Below are 15,872 nucleotides of genomic sequence, written 5' to 3' on the forward strand. Positions count from 1 at the left end.
GACGTGTGGGCACAGGTGGATCATCTCTTGTGGTCACAGGGGTAGGTCCCAAGGGGACGGATGATAGGGAGGGACGACTGGACAAGGGAATCATAAAGGGAGTGGTCTCTGCAGAAGGCGGGGGTGGGTGGGGAGAGGGGTATATGTGTCTAGTGGTAGGATCAAATAATTTTATGATTGTATATAACTCTCTAAGGATTTCCCTCAGACTCCACTGTCTCTTCATACATCAAACTCACTACTCCCATTAACATTTTCGTGAGTTATATCCTTTCCAGCTTCCGGACATCTTTCCTTCAGCTGGGCAAACAGAACTGTGCAAGGGTATGGATTCACCATTTCAGTAGGCCTCACTGCCCTGATACACAGATCAGTCCAGGCAAAGTGCAAAGCAGCAGGAACTGCATGTTGTCAATCCAAAGGTATCCTAGGCTCAGGGGTGTACTGGATATTTCAAAGGACCCTCTGAAAAGCATAGTGGCACTTATTTCCCGCATCTGAGTTAAATTCTATGATTCAACCTACTGTTTATCTCGGGGATTGCTATTTGAATTACTATTTTTTAAAAAGTTGTTTTAAATTTAGACAATACAGCTTGATAACAGGCCATTCTGGCCCACCAGCCCATGCCACCCAAACACACGGATTGATCTACAAGCCCCGTATATTTTAGGGGAGAAGGTACAACCTGCATCACTGGCATTGTAATAATGCTGCATTAACCACTACGCCAACCGTGCCAGCTATTAGTTGCAAGCAAGTAGAAGGCTTCACCCTGGTGTCCCAGGTTGAATCCCTACCTCTGGTATGACCTGGCCACCTTTTTTTCCATGTGCTCCAGTTTCCTCCCACCCTACCAAAGACGTGCTGGATCATCAGCCACTGTACATTGACTTTTGTATGGGTGGGAAGGGGGTGGAGTTCATGGGGAAGTGGCAGGATTGGGTGTCAGCATGGGCAAAGTGGGCCAAATGGCCTGTTTCCAAACTGCCATGACCCATGGACAAGCAACCGACCAACTGCATGGCACACACACAAAATGTTTCTCTGTTTGAAAGGATGGCACGAGGGTAGCTGGAAAGTGTGGAGGCTACTGCGGCAAGTGTACCCCCCAAGGCAGCCCTGGTCTCTTGCTGCAAGTCCAGTGAGGTGCCTGAGGGGAGACCGAATAAAGGAGCACAGGCCGAATGAAGCAAAGTTCAAGGAGGAAGACCGCAACCAGCTCACCTCTTCTTTACGTCGGGCGTACATTATTCAAAGGACAGTTTGAACACCAGCCGATGCCAAATGCTATCTCCCTCTCTGTAGACCAGACAGCAAGAGAAGGTCATTGATCTGCACCAAATTCAGAGACTTCCACTTCCTGTCCCTTTGTAAATCATTCTCACCCAGAAGCAATGACCCCTGGACCATTCAATGTGGCTCACCTCAACCACTCCTCTCTATCAAAGCACATCCATACTCTGTTCAAATGGCCAAGCTATTTCCAGTTCTGAAGCTGGCTCGCCCTACCTGAGGCCTCCCAAAGCCTCTTTATCAATCCCCTCAGTATGACAGAAAGGATTGTCGCCTTTGTCCCTCACACCACTCACAGGAGGCAAAATCGAATTCAGATCTGGCTGTAAAGGTAAATATGAAACTGTGCAGATGCTGGGATCTAGGACAGTGCACAAAAGTGCTGGAGAACCTCAGCAAGTCCCACCACTTCCGTAGGAAGTAAAAGGCAGTCGGCGTTTTGGGCCCGAGCAGCCAGACACCTGAATAGGTAGATGGGGGAGGGAGGAGGAGAGGAGTTTGGAAAGGGGAGGAGAGAAAGTAGAAGAGAAAGAATCTGAGAAATGGTGGGGAGAGGGCTAAGGCGAGCAGGAGGAGGAAGGGAAGGGGTGTGTGGAACTGAAGGGATGAGGAGAGTGGGTTAATGAACTTGGAGGCTGATGTTGATGGTGTCTGGTTGGAAACTGCTGAGATGGAATGCAAGGTGTGGCTCCTCCAGTTTGCAGGAGATCTTGACTGGGCAGAGCATGAGGGCATGGACAGACAAGTTGGTGGAGCAGCCTGCACAGACAGCTTTTCCACCAATTGTGCAGGGCCCCATAGCTGGAGGGACAACATGATGCAGTCAGGGAGAACGGTTCCAGCAGTGTCAGAAGAAAGTCCATGGGATATCTGCTGCTGCATGACTGATCCCCACTGAGATTCACTGTCTTTATTCCACTACTTTATCGGACGAAAGGGTTTTTTTTTTAAAAAGCACAAAAAGAAACTGAAGGCCAGAAAATGAACACTGAGAGTATCTAAACCCTTGCCATATTTTGAAATCCCCTGATTCTATTGGAAGTTTCCAGCCTGGTTACATCACCTCAAACCAAATTCCCCTTGTTTCACTCCTGGGAACAATCTGAAGTTTTGGTATCGCCAAAATTACATTTAACCCCCTCCTGTGAAGGTCAAAGCTGTCAGGGTCTACAGTGAACACTAGCTCGAGTGGCCAAGATACCTCTCAGCTAAAGATGTACATAAGAGTTATATTTTATTATGTTGTAAAGTAAATATGCTGTGTCCTATTTATTATCTGATATCTTTTACGTTGCTTTTAACTGTTAAGATTGTGTGATGTATTTGAACTTCCTTTGCCAGGTGTTAAAGGGGAGGGATGTGTCATAACCCCTGTTTTGTAACTGCCTGTGTGAACACCATGGTATTATACCACATAAGGATACATGCAATCCACAACCTCGGTGGAAGTGACTCCTTGAGCCAAATGTTTAAGTTTGCAAGCTGGTGTCCTGGGTAATGCTGCTCTCTGCACTTTGTGAGCTGAATTGGTCAGAATATCATTTTGTTGCTGCCAACTCATGATAACAAGTTGTATTCACATGTCTATGAAGTTCTGCTCCCCGGATGCACCAGCCTCAAGGATCCAGTGCAAAGCACGTGAAAAACACAGTCTTCTCTCTGATGCCATTTAGTCTGAAACCATGTGAAACAGTGTGTGTCCTTAACTTACAGTGAGAGATACTGGTGTGGACACACCTGAATGAAAGGGTAGGGTGGGAGGGGGAGCACAGCTTGGCAGGTGGTGGGAATACAGGTGCGAAGAAATGGGAAAAAAGTAAGCTAGTTTTGGTGATACCTTTGTCCTATATCTTCACACCTGTATTCACCTGCTACCTGCTCCTCTCCCTCACCCCTTCTAATTACTGCCTATTTCTGATGAAAGGCTCAGGCCTCTCGCAGATGCTGCCCGACCCCCTGAGCTCCTCTGGCACAGATGCTGCCCGACCCCCTGAGCTCCTCCAGCACAGATGGTGCCTGACCCCCTGATCTCCTCCAGCGTGGATGGTGCCTGACCCCCTGAGCTCCTCCATCACGGATGCTGCCTGACCCCCTGAGCTCCTCCTGCACTCTGGGTGTTGTTTCATTTGTCCAGCATCTGCAGCCCCTCTTGTTCACCCTACTGGATATCGTCTCAGTGACACCCAGTCCTTGAGGTATCTGATCCCACAAGGGACAAACTACACAAGGTCCTGGACTGCAGGTACACCTGTTGACAGAACAAACAGGAGGTCACTATTGTCCTAGCTGGTATTTAATTTCTTTCATTTCTGAAAAGTAAACCACCACAGGAAGTTGGGTCTCGACCATTCTTTTTCCTCCACAGAAGCTGATCAACTTATTGAGTTCCTCTGGAATAATAGAAACGATCTTTATTTTGAATGGCTCATGTGCTGTTTAGAACACAGCAAAATGCACACCCTTTGGCCCACAATGTTGTGTCAACCGATGGAAACCTACCACCTCATTATTCCATACCTCAGACCCACACCCCTCTATTTTCTACACCCATCTAAGAGCCTTTGTACCAATGTCCACTGTCAACCCCTGGCAATGCATTCCAGGCGCCCACCACTCTCTCCATAATAAAAGGCCACCTCTGATGTCTCCCCTGAATGTTCCTTAAACATTGTCACCCCAGGAGAAAGGGTGTCTGTCCGCTCTATCTAAGCCTCTATATGTCACCTCGCAAGGTTTGCCCCTTTAAAGAGAAATGCCTGAGCCCTGTCAATGTTGCCTCATACGAAATGTTCTCCAATCCAAGTACCATCCCTCTGCACCTCTCCAAAGCATCGACATCATCCCTATAATAATGCAAACAGAAATGAAAGCAATCATTCAAGTTGTTATTGCTGTTTATCATTTCACAACGATGTCAGTTCACCAGATTTAAACTAGTTTCCTTGAGTTCATTTGAAAAAATAATGAAAGGTTCAGTAGTTTTGGGAAATAGAAGTTGGATTTGCCACAGCTGATTATATGCCATAGTAAGGATTCAAGTGTACCACATGGCAACAGTCCTTATTTCTGAGTGTGAGGTTTTAAGATTTTCTTAACTTACATCATTAACATTTGACTGATTTTGTGTCCAGTTGTGAGTCAGAGGTGATTCTCAAAGGAACTGTGACCGACCGGTGTGGACCCAGGAGAGCTGTGACACAGTGAGCCTCCGCGGGGTCCTCCTGCCCAGTCATCATGCACCATACAGGTTTAAACAGTCAGTTGAAGAGGCCAGCAGTGTTTTTTTTGCTTTGTGTACGTGGATCTGGTCAGGTTATTCAAACAGACAGCACCCGAGAGTAAGATCCACCTCTTTGCTAAATGATCCTGCTGTGTAACGCCACAGCAGAAGTGACAAGCACTGCTAGCCAGAATCTGCAGTTCCACAGTATGGCTTGAGAACCATACTGAGCCATCCAGAGAAGAGTTTGGTGGCACCTATGCTCGGGATGTATTGGGAGCAGTTTGAACCCCATATTGAAGGAAAGAAGGAGAGGGTTTAAGGAAGAGGTTTAAGAAGGAGGCTTACGAGAATGATCCTGGGGACAAGGACAACGGACTGTGGTTGTCATGGGTTCACCAGGGACAGGCTAAGAGAGATGTTTGCCTGGTGGATCTTCAGAGTAAAATCAATCCTGCCATAGGCCGATGATAAGCTTTGCTGCGCCTTGAATTTGCCAAGTCTTTGTTCAAGTTGTGCCGCCCTGAGACTCATGCTGGAGCATGTTGAACAGCTTCCCATTTGTCATGTAGATCTGGACTTTATTTGCACATGTAGCCCAGGACAAAAATTGTGTGTCCTGTCCCCGGCGAGACACAGGTACATCAGGGGCCAAGTGCCATTGACATACTTACTGTTCCATCAGCTAAACAAGAGAGAGACTGCAGATGGGGGAAAACTGGAGTGACAGTGGGGTAGAAACTGGACATCGTGTTCAGAACAGGTATATGGGCCGAAGGGCCTATTCTTGTGCCTAACTGTTCTAGCTTCCATATAATTCAGGGTGAAGCTCATTTGGGGCGAGTCCAAAACCAAGAAAAGCTTGGAGACTGCGTGAGCTTCTCCACCCATCTGATCCAATTTATAGTTGAAGAACTTTGCAAAATGGATTTTGTAACGATCTACTGTAACAGTTGTTACAAGCCCAGAGGACCCCAAAACCCAGCAGCAATAGATATTCACCAAGACAAATGATTACTTCATCAAAAGTTGTTTTTAATTATCTTTTAACGTGAAAATAGAATCAAACTTTAACTTATCACTATTAACTTACTTAACCTAAACAACCCCCTTCTGATTCTAAGTGCACGTGTATATAATATGTGTGCAATTTCAGAAAGATTCTTTAGTTCACAGTCCAATCTCACTTCTCATTCCTCCAACTTCACTGGTTGCAGGCAATTCTTATACTGTGCACAGAATTTAACATTTAAAAAGTTCACCAGACTTTGGTGCTCAAAAGGTTAGGACCTTTGGCCATTTGAACCTCTCAGGAAGGTTCTTGTCGGTTTTCAGATAGAGATTTATTGTTCCTTTTTAATCAGCCACTCCAGTGTTTTGCTGACGAAACTTGCCCTTTCAGGGTTCTCCAGATGATAACATCTTTCTTTCAGGTCATCACAGAGTTCCTTTCTGTTTCCCTTATTCCAAGTGAAACATTAGACAGCCAGTCCTCTCCTCTTGCATGGACCACAAGGGCTTTGACCAGGCCGTTTTCCAAAAGGTTTTCCACAAGCTTGTCAGCTTGTCCTCTTCCAGTCCCAGCTGCTTCTACTGGCTGTAACATTGTAGAAGATCTCTCTCTCTCACTCTGAGAGAAAATCCTGCTTCTCTCTCTCTCTCTGCTTGATAAACCACAAGACCCTTTGAGACAACAATCCATTAATGAAGTCTCTTGCGAACTCTCAAAGCTCTTTCAAAAGCTGTGAGGCCCGGATATGTCTAGCATGGGGCAGAGCCCAGTATTTTAAATAAGATCAGTTTTAAAATGTTTGTATGTGACCTACTCTAATACACCTTTCCCAATTTATCTCCCAAAAACATATCTATATACTCTGTCACACAGTGCACTGGACGTCGTGTTGATTTTATGGGTCCAAAAACTTGCCTTTTAATCTCAGATTTCTGTCATGTATCATCACTAAGTATTCAATGATCATTCTTTGTTCCGCTGGAAGGCACAAGGAATGTACTGCCTCTCCAAAACAAGCAGGTACAAAAGACATGGATGTTCCTTCAGAAGGAAGCTTCATTGGAAATGCGTTCCACAGGCCACGAGAGTGCTTGGCACTAATAATGATACTGGCTGAGTATCATGAAAAAAGAGAGCATGTTTAACACATGCCCAACAAACCATCTATACAAGTGGCTTTCATCCTTTTTTTTTTCAATTGTTTATCCAATTCTGGTGATTTCTTGTTCTGCAAGAAAGTTGGCCAGGTGCTGGGTCAAGTCCAATGAATAAATGTGCTGGAGAAACATAACGTCTCTTGCAGCGTCCATCGGCCCGACACTTTGCCCAGCCTGTACACCCTGTGGATGCTGCGTGACCTGTCAAGTTTCTCCAGAACGTTTGTGTGTTGCAGGGATGATTTCTCCATCTGCAGTGATCACTTAAAGGAGTGGTAATACTGAGCTTTTTACATATCCTGGGACCCCACTGAGGTCACAGACTAGTCTTTGGAAATGAACGATTTATATAAAAGCTTTGTAGTGCTTTTATAATTAATACTTTATGTCAAAGTTAAATGCTTAAAACTTAAAGACAAGTTTGTATTCATATGTTTACAAGAAATTTTGTAACTGACCATCTCTTTCCATGGTTCTGTTCTGTGGAGAAGGGAGGGGTAATAAAACGGATCTTGAGCAACTGCAACTCTCTGAAGTGTAATGTCTGTTCAGATCAATGGTCTCTGATCAAAGAACCACTGTTAAATGGGTTGGGTGCTATATCTGTATCGATTATGTTCTAATGTACAATAATGGGAATAATCACAAATAAAACTTTTATTCAGCGCACTTCTCATGATTTTGCTTTTCATGTGTCAATTAATTCTACATTATTGAATTCAGTATCTCTTATAAAACCTCACCAGCTCGCCGTGATCCAACGTCTCTAATAAACTTTCCAAATATTGAAAGGGCTGGATGGACTGGACGTGGAGAAGACATTTGCAGTGGAGGGACCAGAATTAAAAGGTCCACCCCTTAGAACAGAGACGAGGAGATTTCTTCTGCCACAGGGTGGTGAATCTGTGGAAATCGTGGCATAGACGCCTGTGATGGCCAAGTCACTAGGAAGATTTAAAGCGGAGGTTGATAGGTTCTTGATTAGTAATAGTATTGAAAGTAACGGAGGAGAGGGTTGAGAGGAAAATTACATCAACCATGATTTAAATGGCAGAGCCGATGTGATGGGCTGAATGACCTAATTCTGCTCATGTCGAATGGTGTCATGGTCCAATTGCCAATTTGAATTCTAGTGTCACAACAGAGCGACTCAGGGGAGAGAAGACCACACCAACCTTTCTGCAGACCCACACATTTACTGCATCTCCCAACTTTGCACAGCCTGCCCAGTGCACTCCACAAGCTTGTTTACAGTGAACTGAATCCAAAGACAGGTTAATCCTTCCAACATAAGGGAACTAGCTTCACAGGAGAGACACTCACCAAGATCTACAACTTTCAGCATACAGGCAGTTCTGTTTGAATCTCCACCACTACTCAACCCACTATTTCCTGCAGGTTCACTCAGGTGAAAGCAAGCAAACAGCAGGCTCTTCAAAGTCTACTCACTACTTTCTACCCAGTAAAGCCTTAAGTGAACTTACCGCTAACCAGAGATTTCAACCAATCAGCAGCAACAATATTGGAACTGAAATTTTGTGTTTTAGCATGATTGGCATAAGGGTGAGCACAACACTGTTATAGCACCAGTGATCGGGGCTGCCTATAAGGAGTTTGTACGGTCTCCCCGTATCTGCAGGAGTTTTCCCTGTCGACTCCGGTTTTCTTCCACCCTTCAAAACATACTGGGGATTGTAATTGGTCGGCACGAGCTGGTGGGCAGAAAGGGCCTGTTACCGTGCTGTATGTCTACAAAGATAAAATTTCAGTACAATAAAGCCCCTCTGGCCATCAATGCTGACCAATGTGAACCTACTCCACAAAAATCTATCCTTCCCCACTTCACCCCTCTATTTTTCTTATATCCAAGTGTCTGAGAGTTGTTTAAATGTCCCTATTGTACCAGCTTCCACCACCACCCTGGCAGCACATCCCACTCACTGATGTCCCAACTAAACTTTACTCCATTCACCTTAAACTGACGTCCTCTAGTAATTGCCATCGCCAGCCCAGGAAAAAAAGTGCTGGCTATCCAGCCCCTCGTAATCTTATATACCTCTATTAAGTCACCTGTTAACTTTTGAGATTGATGAACAGCCAACTTCCTCTCCTTCGAACTGAAATGCTCCAACTGCAGCAACTCTCTGGTGAATCTCCCGCTGCAAGCCCCATAGCACAAGAACGTCCTTCCTCTTCCTCCCACTCTTCCCCCGAGCCTTTAATTTGGGATACTAAACTTTTTTGTCATTCCTGACGCAGGGTTATGCCCCAAAACGTTGACTGTCGATTGTCTTCCAGGAATGCTGCCTGACCTGCTCAGTTCCTCCAGCATTTGGGGTGTGACTACATCCTTCCTATAGTGTACCTATAGTGTAATTAATAATTACAAATATAACCTTGTCTAGGCTAATTTCTAGAAACTTCTAATTTCTACTGTCTGGTAAGTATCACTTGGAGTTCAGAAGAATGAGGAGGGATTTCATAGAAGCATTTCACATTTTGAAGGGCCTGGACAGAGTAGATGTACAGTTGACTTTTCATGTCTTGAATGACACAAAAGGACAATTTATGGCATTCACTTAACTGACCTGCACATCTTTGTGATGTGAGGGGTAAACAGAGGAACTAGAGGAAACTCATGCTGTCGCACGGAGAACTTTGCATCTGGGGCCAGGGTCCAACTATTTTCCATGGAACCACTCGATGCACGCCTCCAGTCGTGTGTGCAATAGTGCCACTATTTCAGGCAGTGCCTGTCATTTGCTGGAATTGGTGTGATTCAGGGAGGATAGAGTCTTGTTAATCAGTTTAGAGCTTGTCCATCCTTGCTGAATCTCCGCCCGAGGCTGATGTTTGATTGATGCAAATGTCGAGAAAACAATAAGCAGCTTGAAGCTGCATTTAGACACATACAGAATGGTAACAAGCCATTTCGGCCCATGAGCGGTTTTGTCCAATTTACACCCAATTAACCTACACTCCAAGTATGTTTTGAAGGGTGGGAATAAACCAGAGCCCTTGAGAAAACCCACGCAGACTCAGGGAGAATGTACAAACTCCTTACAGACAGTGCGGGATTTGAACCCTGGTCCCGATCGTTGGTGCTGTGAAGGCATTGCACTATCCACTCCACCAACCATGCTGCCAGTTAGTTGGAACCTACTATCCTTGAGAAGGGAGACCAGCAAATTGGATGATTTCAGACCCACCCTCATGGAGTGACTCATGTAAACTTTCCAGTTACAGCCATCACTCAAAAAATAGATCCTCCATCTCTCTGTAAGGGCTCAAAGAAATGTGTGCAGGGTAGTGAGTTTTACAGCTGTGATATTGTAGATAGTGGAGGTTACAGCAGGATGCAGAGATGGGCACAGAAGTGGAAGATGCTCTTGGAAGGTCAAACTTTAAAGCAGACTATATGGTTAATGGCAGGATTCTTAACAGTGTGGAGGATCAGAGAGAATTTGGGGTCCAGATCCATGGACCCCTCAAGGTTGCCACAAGATAGAAGATGACTTGATTAGAAGGAGAATACTGCCTATAACATTAGTGGGCAGAGTGAATTGTATCAGAACGAAGGTGATGCCAAGTCTACAATATCTTTTCCAAACACTGCCCATTCCGTTGCCCCAGAGCTTCTTCAAAATGATCACTGAACGTGTCAGAAACTTTTTGTTAAGTGGGAAGGTGGTTAGAGTCTCCATGGAAAAACTGACATGGGAATATAATTTAGGGGGTTAAAACTGCCAGATTTAAAAAATATATTATTGGATTGCCCAGGTGAGATTTATCAACTCACTGTTTGAGGGAGGGGCCCCCTTCCTGGGCACAAATTGGACTACACACGATAGGGGAAAGGACAGCAGGAGAATTTATATATAAATGGAACACCAAATTAATTTCCAAAAAGACAAATAACCCCAAGTATGGCAACAAATACATCATTGGATTGAAGGTGGAGCTGTCTCCTAATACACCCTTCAACCAGAACAATGTAATACCCATGACGTGGGACAACAGGATCCTGGACACCTGGTGCCAGAAGGGGAACAGGTGTATCAAGGACTGTTATGATCAGGGGCAAATAATGTCATTCGAGCAAATAAGGATTTAATTTGGATGATCTAATAGAACATTCTTCTGCTTCCTACAGTTGAGGTCTTTCTTAAGAGACAAATTAGGACAAACAATGACTGCCAGGGTGTTGCACCATGGGGATGCTTATTCAACAGGAGAGACCGCACCTGGAGTACTGTGTCCAGTTCTGGTATCCATATTTGAGGAAGGATATTCTGGCTTTGGAGTCGGTCCAGAGGAGGTTTACTAGGTTGATCCCTGGGATGAAGGGGTTGACTTATGATGAAAGATTAAATTGTCTAGGATTGTATTCGCTCGAGTTCAGAAGAATGAGAGGAGATCTTATAGAAACATATAGGATTATGAAGGGTATGGATAGGATAGATGTAGGAAGGTTTTTTGAGCTGGCCGGGGAAACTAAAACGAGAGGACACAGTCTCAAGATTTGGGGGAGTATATTTAGGACAGAGATGAGGAAAAATAGTATTTCCCAGAGAGTAGTGAATGTTTGGAATTCTCTAACCAGGAAGTGGTTGAGCCTGCTTCATTAAACATATTTAAAATTTGGTTAGATAAATTTTTACATGATAGAGGAATTAGGGGATATGGGGAGAAGGCAGGTAGGTGGAGTTAGGTCATAAATTAGATCAGCCATGATCGCATTGAATGGCGGAGCAGGTTCGATGGGCCATTTTTGGCCTATTCCTGTTCCTACTTCCTATGTTCCTATGAATGCAGCAAAGGGCGAGTTTCCCAGCTCGGGGTGCACACCTTACACGAAGACACCTATGCTGCCCTGCTCAACAAATTTCCTGGTGTGCTCTCTCTTAATTTCAATACCTCCACAACATCCCAAGGCGTGTCCTATTACATCGACACCTCAGGCCCGCCGATTTACGCCGGGGCTCATTGCCTTCTGCCGGATAAGCTTGGTAAAAAGGGATGGGGTTGTGTATACTTTAGACATTGGGGGTCATTTGCAACTGTTTAGTGTGGACAGACTCAAACCAGCACATGTTGATCCTACTGTCCCCAGCCCAGGAGACAAGGGCATCCGCCCAAGCCGCGTGCGGCCAGTTCAACTCTTTTGGGCGATGCTTCTGGGAGGGCATAGTGTAATGAGCTGAATGGCCGTGTAGTGCGGTGTTGCGAACCGTCGCCAGGGCGGCTCGTGTAGAGCCACTGGCTGGGTCACTGTTCACTCATCTGGGCGAGCAACTGAATGCTCGCGGCGCTGTGAGCCGAGTGGCAGCAAATTGGACTGTTGTGCCTCTTTCTAGAGGGTGCAGGGCTTCCCTAGTGTTCACCTTAAACACACGAGCCCGGCAGATTAGTGGGAGGCATGTGGTGACGGCACTCCCGGTTCGGAAGGCCTGGACCAGGAGGTAAAAAAGAGTCTTTGCTGACTAATCCTATGTATGTGTGTTCATTTAGTAGCTCTTCTGGAGCTACACAACCAGGTAAAAATAAGAAGCTATTTCCCAGCCTGGCCATCCTGAATTTTAAATTAGATTTAAATTTAGACATACAGCACAGTAACAGGCCATTTCAGCCCACGAGTCTGTGCCGCCAAATTACACCCAATTAACCTAGAGCCCTAGTATGTTTCAAACAGTGGGAGGAAACGGGAGCCCCCCGGAGAAACTCACGCAGACATGGGGAGAATGTACAAATTCCTTACAGACAGCGCAGGATTCAAACCCCAGTCCAGATCGCTGGCGCTACAAAGGCGTTGCACTAACTGCCATGTCACCTCTGTGGGTCTTTGAGCCTGATTGAAGCAAATATCATCAATAGAGAAAAGGGAGACCTCAGTGATCTTCTCAGCTATATTGATGATGCTCTAGTCCACACATGTCAAACTCTGGCCCGCGGGCCAAATTTGGCCCGCGATATAATTATATTTGGCCCGCAAGATCATTTCAAAAATGTATTAGAGGTGGCCCGCTGGCCGCCGTGCCAGTATAGCGCATGCACAGCTAATACTATAAATCCCAGAATGCATTGGCGTCAGCCCGCTAATCGCCCCCACCTCCGCTGTTTACGTTGCAGGGTCTCACCGTGGACTCTGGTTTTGGGGCCTGGCCGGTGTCAGGGGAAGCCAAGGCCGCTTCCCAGCGCCCGGAACCGGAGGCCTCGGGCCTGACCTCGCCAGGACCGTTGCCCACTCCCCCTCCCTGCCGCAGGCCGACCCGCCACTCACGGTGACGGGGCCGCTGATCCGCCAAGATGCCGCCCTGCAGCGAGAGCCGATGCCCCCGCACTGTCGTTGTCCAACCCGATCGCCCGCAAACCCTGCCCTCCCTCACACAGGCCTGAGTAAGTATTATGAACTTTAATCTCAGGATAAAACGATCTTCCAATAGTTTCATGTCACAGTGATAAATATATTCCTGGTTAAAAATGGTCCTGCACCTGGATACAAGCTCATTAGGCATAAAACTTGAAAAGTGTGTAAATCAAAGGATATCTGTACCAATGGAAAAAGGGCATGGCAAATAACCCACAATCAGTCTCCCATTTGATTGTTTCAGGAATCATGTTATTCTCCCACATTTTCAATAGCCCTCAGATTTTACTATTCGACAGCACACTAGCAACATTTGACAAATCCTCTATAGAGAAATATTATTTATTGAATATTTTATTTCTCATTTGTTAATGCTTCTGGAAAGAGTTTATCCAAAACTATTATTAAACATTTATTTTAATAAGAAAAAGTTTAACATTACATATGTTGAAAGAAGAGAAAACATGCAGATGTTGAAAATTTTCAATAAATATTTAGTTCGGCCCTCGACTTAGTCCAAGTTTTTAATTTTGGCCCTCCGTGAATTTGAGTTTGACACCCCTGCTCTAGTCTGAATCTTGGCAGCTGCTGAACCACGTAACAATGCAGCCAGACAGGACACACCACGTGTGTCTCATGAATTAGATGTCCCTGTGCACCAGTTGTCAAAGATGGGCCGCAGGTGATTATTAAGGGTCAGCATTATGTTTGCAAGAGGATTCGGGGAGAGGAGAAGTGCCCTTATGTTGCAATTGCACAGGGGCTTTTGGAGATGATACTTTTGGTGTAATGTTTGGGTTTGGACTCTGCCCTGCCTCTTGGTGTAGGACAAGTTCAGCGAAGATTCATCAGCTGAATTTTGCCATGAAGAGAGATTGGATTGGTTTGAACTCTATTACTAGACTATTAGAGCACAACATTACAGCACAATACAGGCCATTCAGTCCACGATGTTAAGCTGACTTATGCAAACTTACTCCACAACTAATTTTTTCCCTCCCTCGCACCCATAACCCTCCAGTTTTCCACCCATGTGCCTATCTAAGTGTCTTTTCAATGACCCCACCACCTCCCCTGGAAATGCATTCCAGGCATCAACCACTCTCCGTATAAAAAAACCACAGACATCTCCCTTGAATTTTCCTCCACTCACCTTGAAGCTGAAGGCTTAAACAGATGTCCTCTGGTATTGGTTATTGTCGGCTGGCTGCTCACCTTGTATAAGCCCCTGATAATCATATATACCTGAAGATTAAATGAGAGTTTATCTCAGAAATCTAGGACTGGACTGATTAAGTTCAGGAAGGATATTTCTGATGGCTGGAGAGTCCAGGACCAGAGGTCACGGTCCGAGGACACGAGGAACACAATTTGCAACTGAAATGAGGAAACAATCTCGCCAAGGTTTCCCTCAGAGAATGGAGAACAAGCGGAATTCACCCACGGGATAGAGTGGAAAGTAAATCCTTAAATACATTGAATGCTGGAGCACACACAGGAGACAGCAATCTGAAGCTAAATGCTGTCTGGAGGAAGTCGAGTTGCATCTCTGTGGAGATAAATAACAGTTTACACTTCAGCCCAGGAACCTTCATCAGGACTGGGAATGTGGAAGAAAGGAGAGAGTTGGTCAGGGTGGGAGGAGGGGTTGGTGGGCCAGGGAGTGCTCCACACTCCCAGTCCTGATGAAAGGTCCCGGTCCGAAACATCGACCATCGATGCTGCTGGATCCCTGAGATCCTCCAGCAGAGTGGATATAACCTCAGGATGAAAGGAGGCTATGTAGGGACGAGTGATTGCAGATGCTGCAATCGTAAATAATACATGAACTCCATATCACTGTATATACTTAGCAAAACTACATGGGATTTTCAGAGTACATACGTGACATCACATACAACCAAGATTCCCATTTGAAGCATGCATGGCAGAATTACCACAAATTGGTAGCTCAAAAAATAAACTGTACACAGTGTAAACATGTAAAAAAAACTGTAAACAGATAACAAATATAAACAAACTGACTGTGCAATACAGGGAGAGCAAACAAAATCAATGAAGTGCACGTCTTTAAATGAGTCCCTGGTTGAGTTTGTCGTTGAGGAGTCTGATGGTGGAGGAGTACCAGCTGTTTCTGAACCTGGTGGTGCATGTCTTGTGGCCCCTCTACCTGATGGCAGCAGCGAGACAGAGTTTGTGCTGAGTGGTGTGGATCCTTGATAATTTCTGCTGCTCTCCGATGGCAGCGTTCCCTATAGATGTTCTCGATAGTGTCTGTGATGTCCTGGGTTGTGTCCATTACCTTTGGGAGGGCTTTACGCAGCTGGTTAGCACATTTTCCACCACACCTCTATAGAAATTTGCCAGAGTTTCTGGGGCCATACCAAACCTTCACAACTCCTGAGGATGTAGAGGCACTGAGGTGCTTTCTTCATGGTGCCATTGGTGTTTTGGGTCCAGGAAAGATCCTCTGAGATATTAACTCCCAAGAACATAAATTTGCTCACCCTCCACCTCTAATCCCCCAATGGCCACTGGATTGTTCACCTCTGGGTTTTCCCTTCCTGAAATCAACATTCAGCTCCTTAGTTTTGGTGACATTCAGTGTGAGGTTGTTATTGGTGCACCATTCAGCCAAGTTATTAATCTCCCTCCTGTACGCTGACTCCTCACCATTCATTATACAACCCACTAGTGGTATTATCGGCAAATTTGTAGATGGTGTTATTGTCGTACCGAGCCACACAGTCATAGGTGGCAAGGGAGTAGAGCAGGGAGCTAAGAGGACAGCCCTGTGGTGCTCTGGTACTGATGGAGATT

At 45.5% G+C, this 15,872-nt stretch overlaps 1 protein-coding gene across 6 annotated transcripts in view; it reads left to right on the forward strand.

The window, feature by feature from the left end:
* LOC138745789 (A disintegrin and metalloproteinase with thrombospondin motifs 20-like) overlaps positions 1 to 7,347 on the forward strand; it is a 381,593-nt gene extending 374,246 nt beyond the window's left edge. For all 6 annotated transcript variants that reach the window (XM_069903086.1, XM_069903087.1, XM_069903089.1 and 3 more), the window contains one exon: positions 1,059 to 7,347. In XM_069903086.1, the coding sequence (XP_069759187.1) occupies positions 1,059 to 1,148 (90 nt within the window). In that variant the 3' untranslated portion in view covers positions 1,149 to 7,347. The remainder of the gene's footprint in view (positions 1 to 1,058) is intronic.
* Positions 7,348 to 15,872: the final 8,525 nt, after the last annotated feature.

Source organism: Narcine bancroftii, chromosome 11 (genome assembly GCF_036971445.1).
Source record: "Narcine bancroftii isolate sNarBan1 chromosome 11, sNarBan1.hap1, whole genome shotgun sequence".
In the NCBI taxonomy this organism is placed as follows: domain Eukaryota; kingdom Metazoa; phylum Chordata; class Chondrichthyes; order Torpediniformes; family Narcinidae; genus Narcine; species Narcine bancroftii.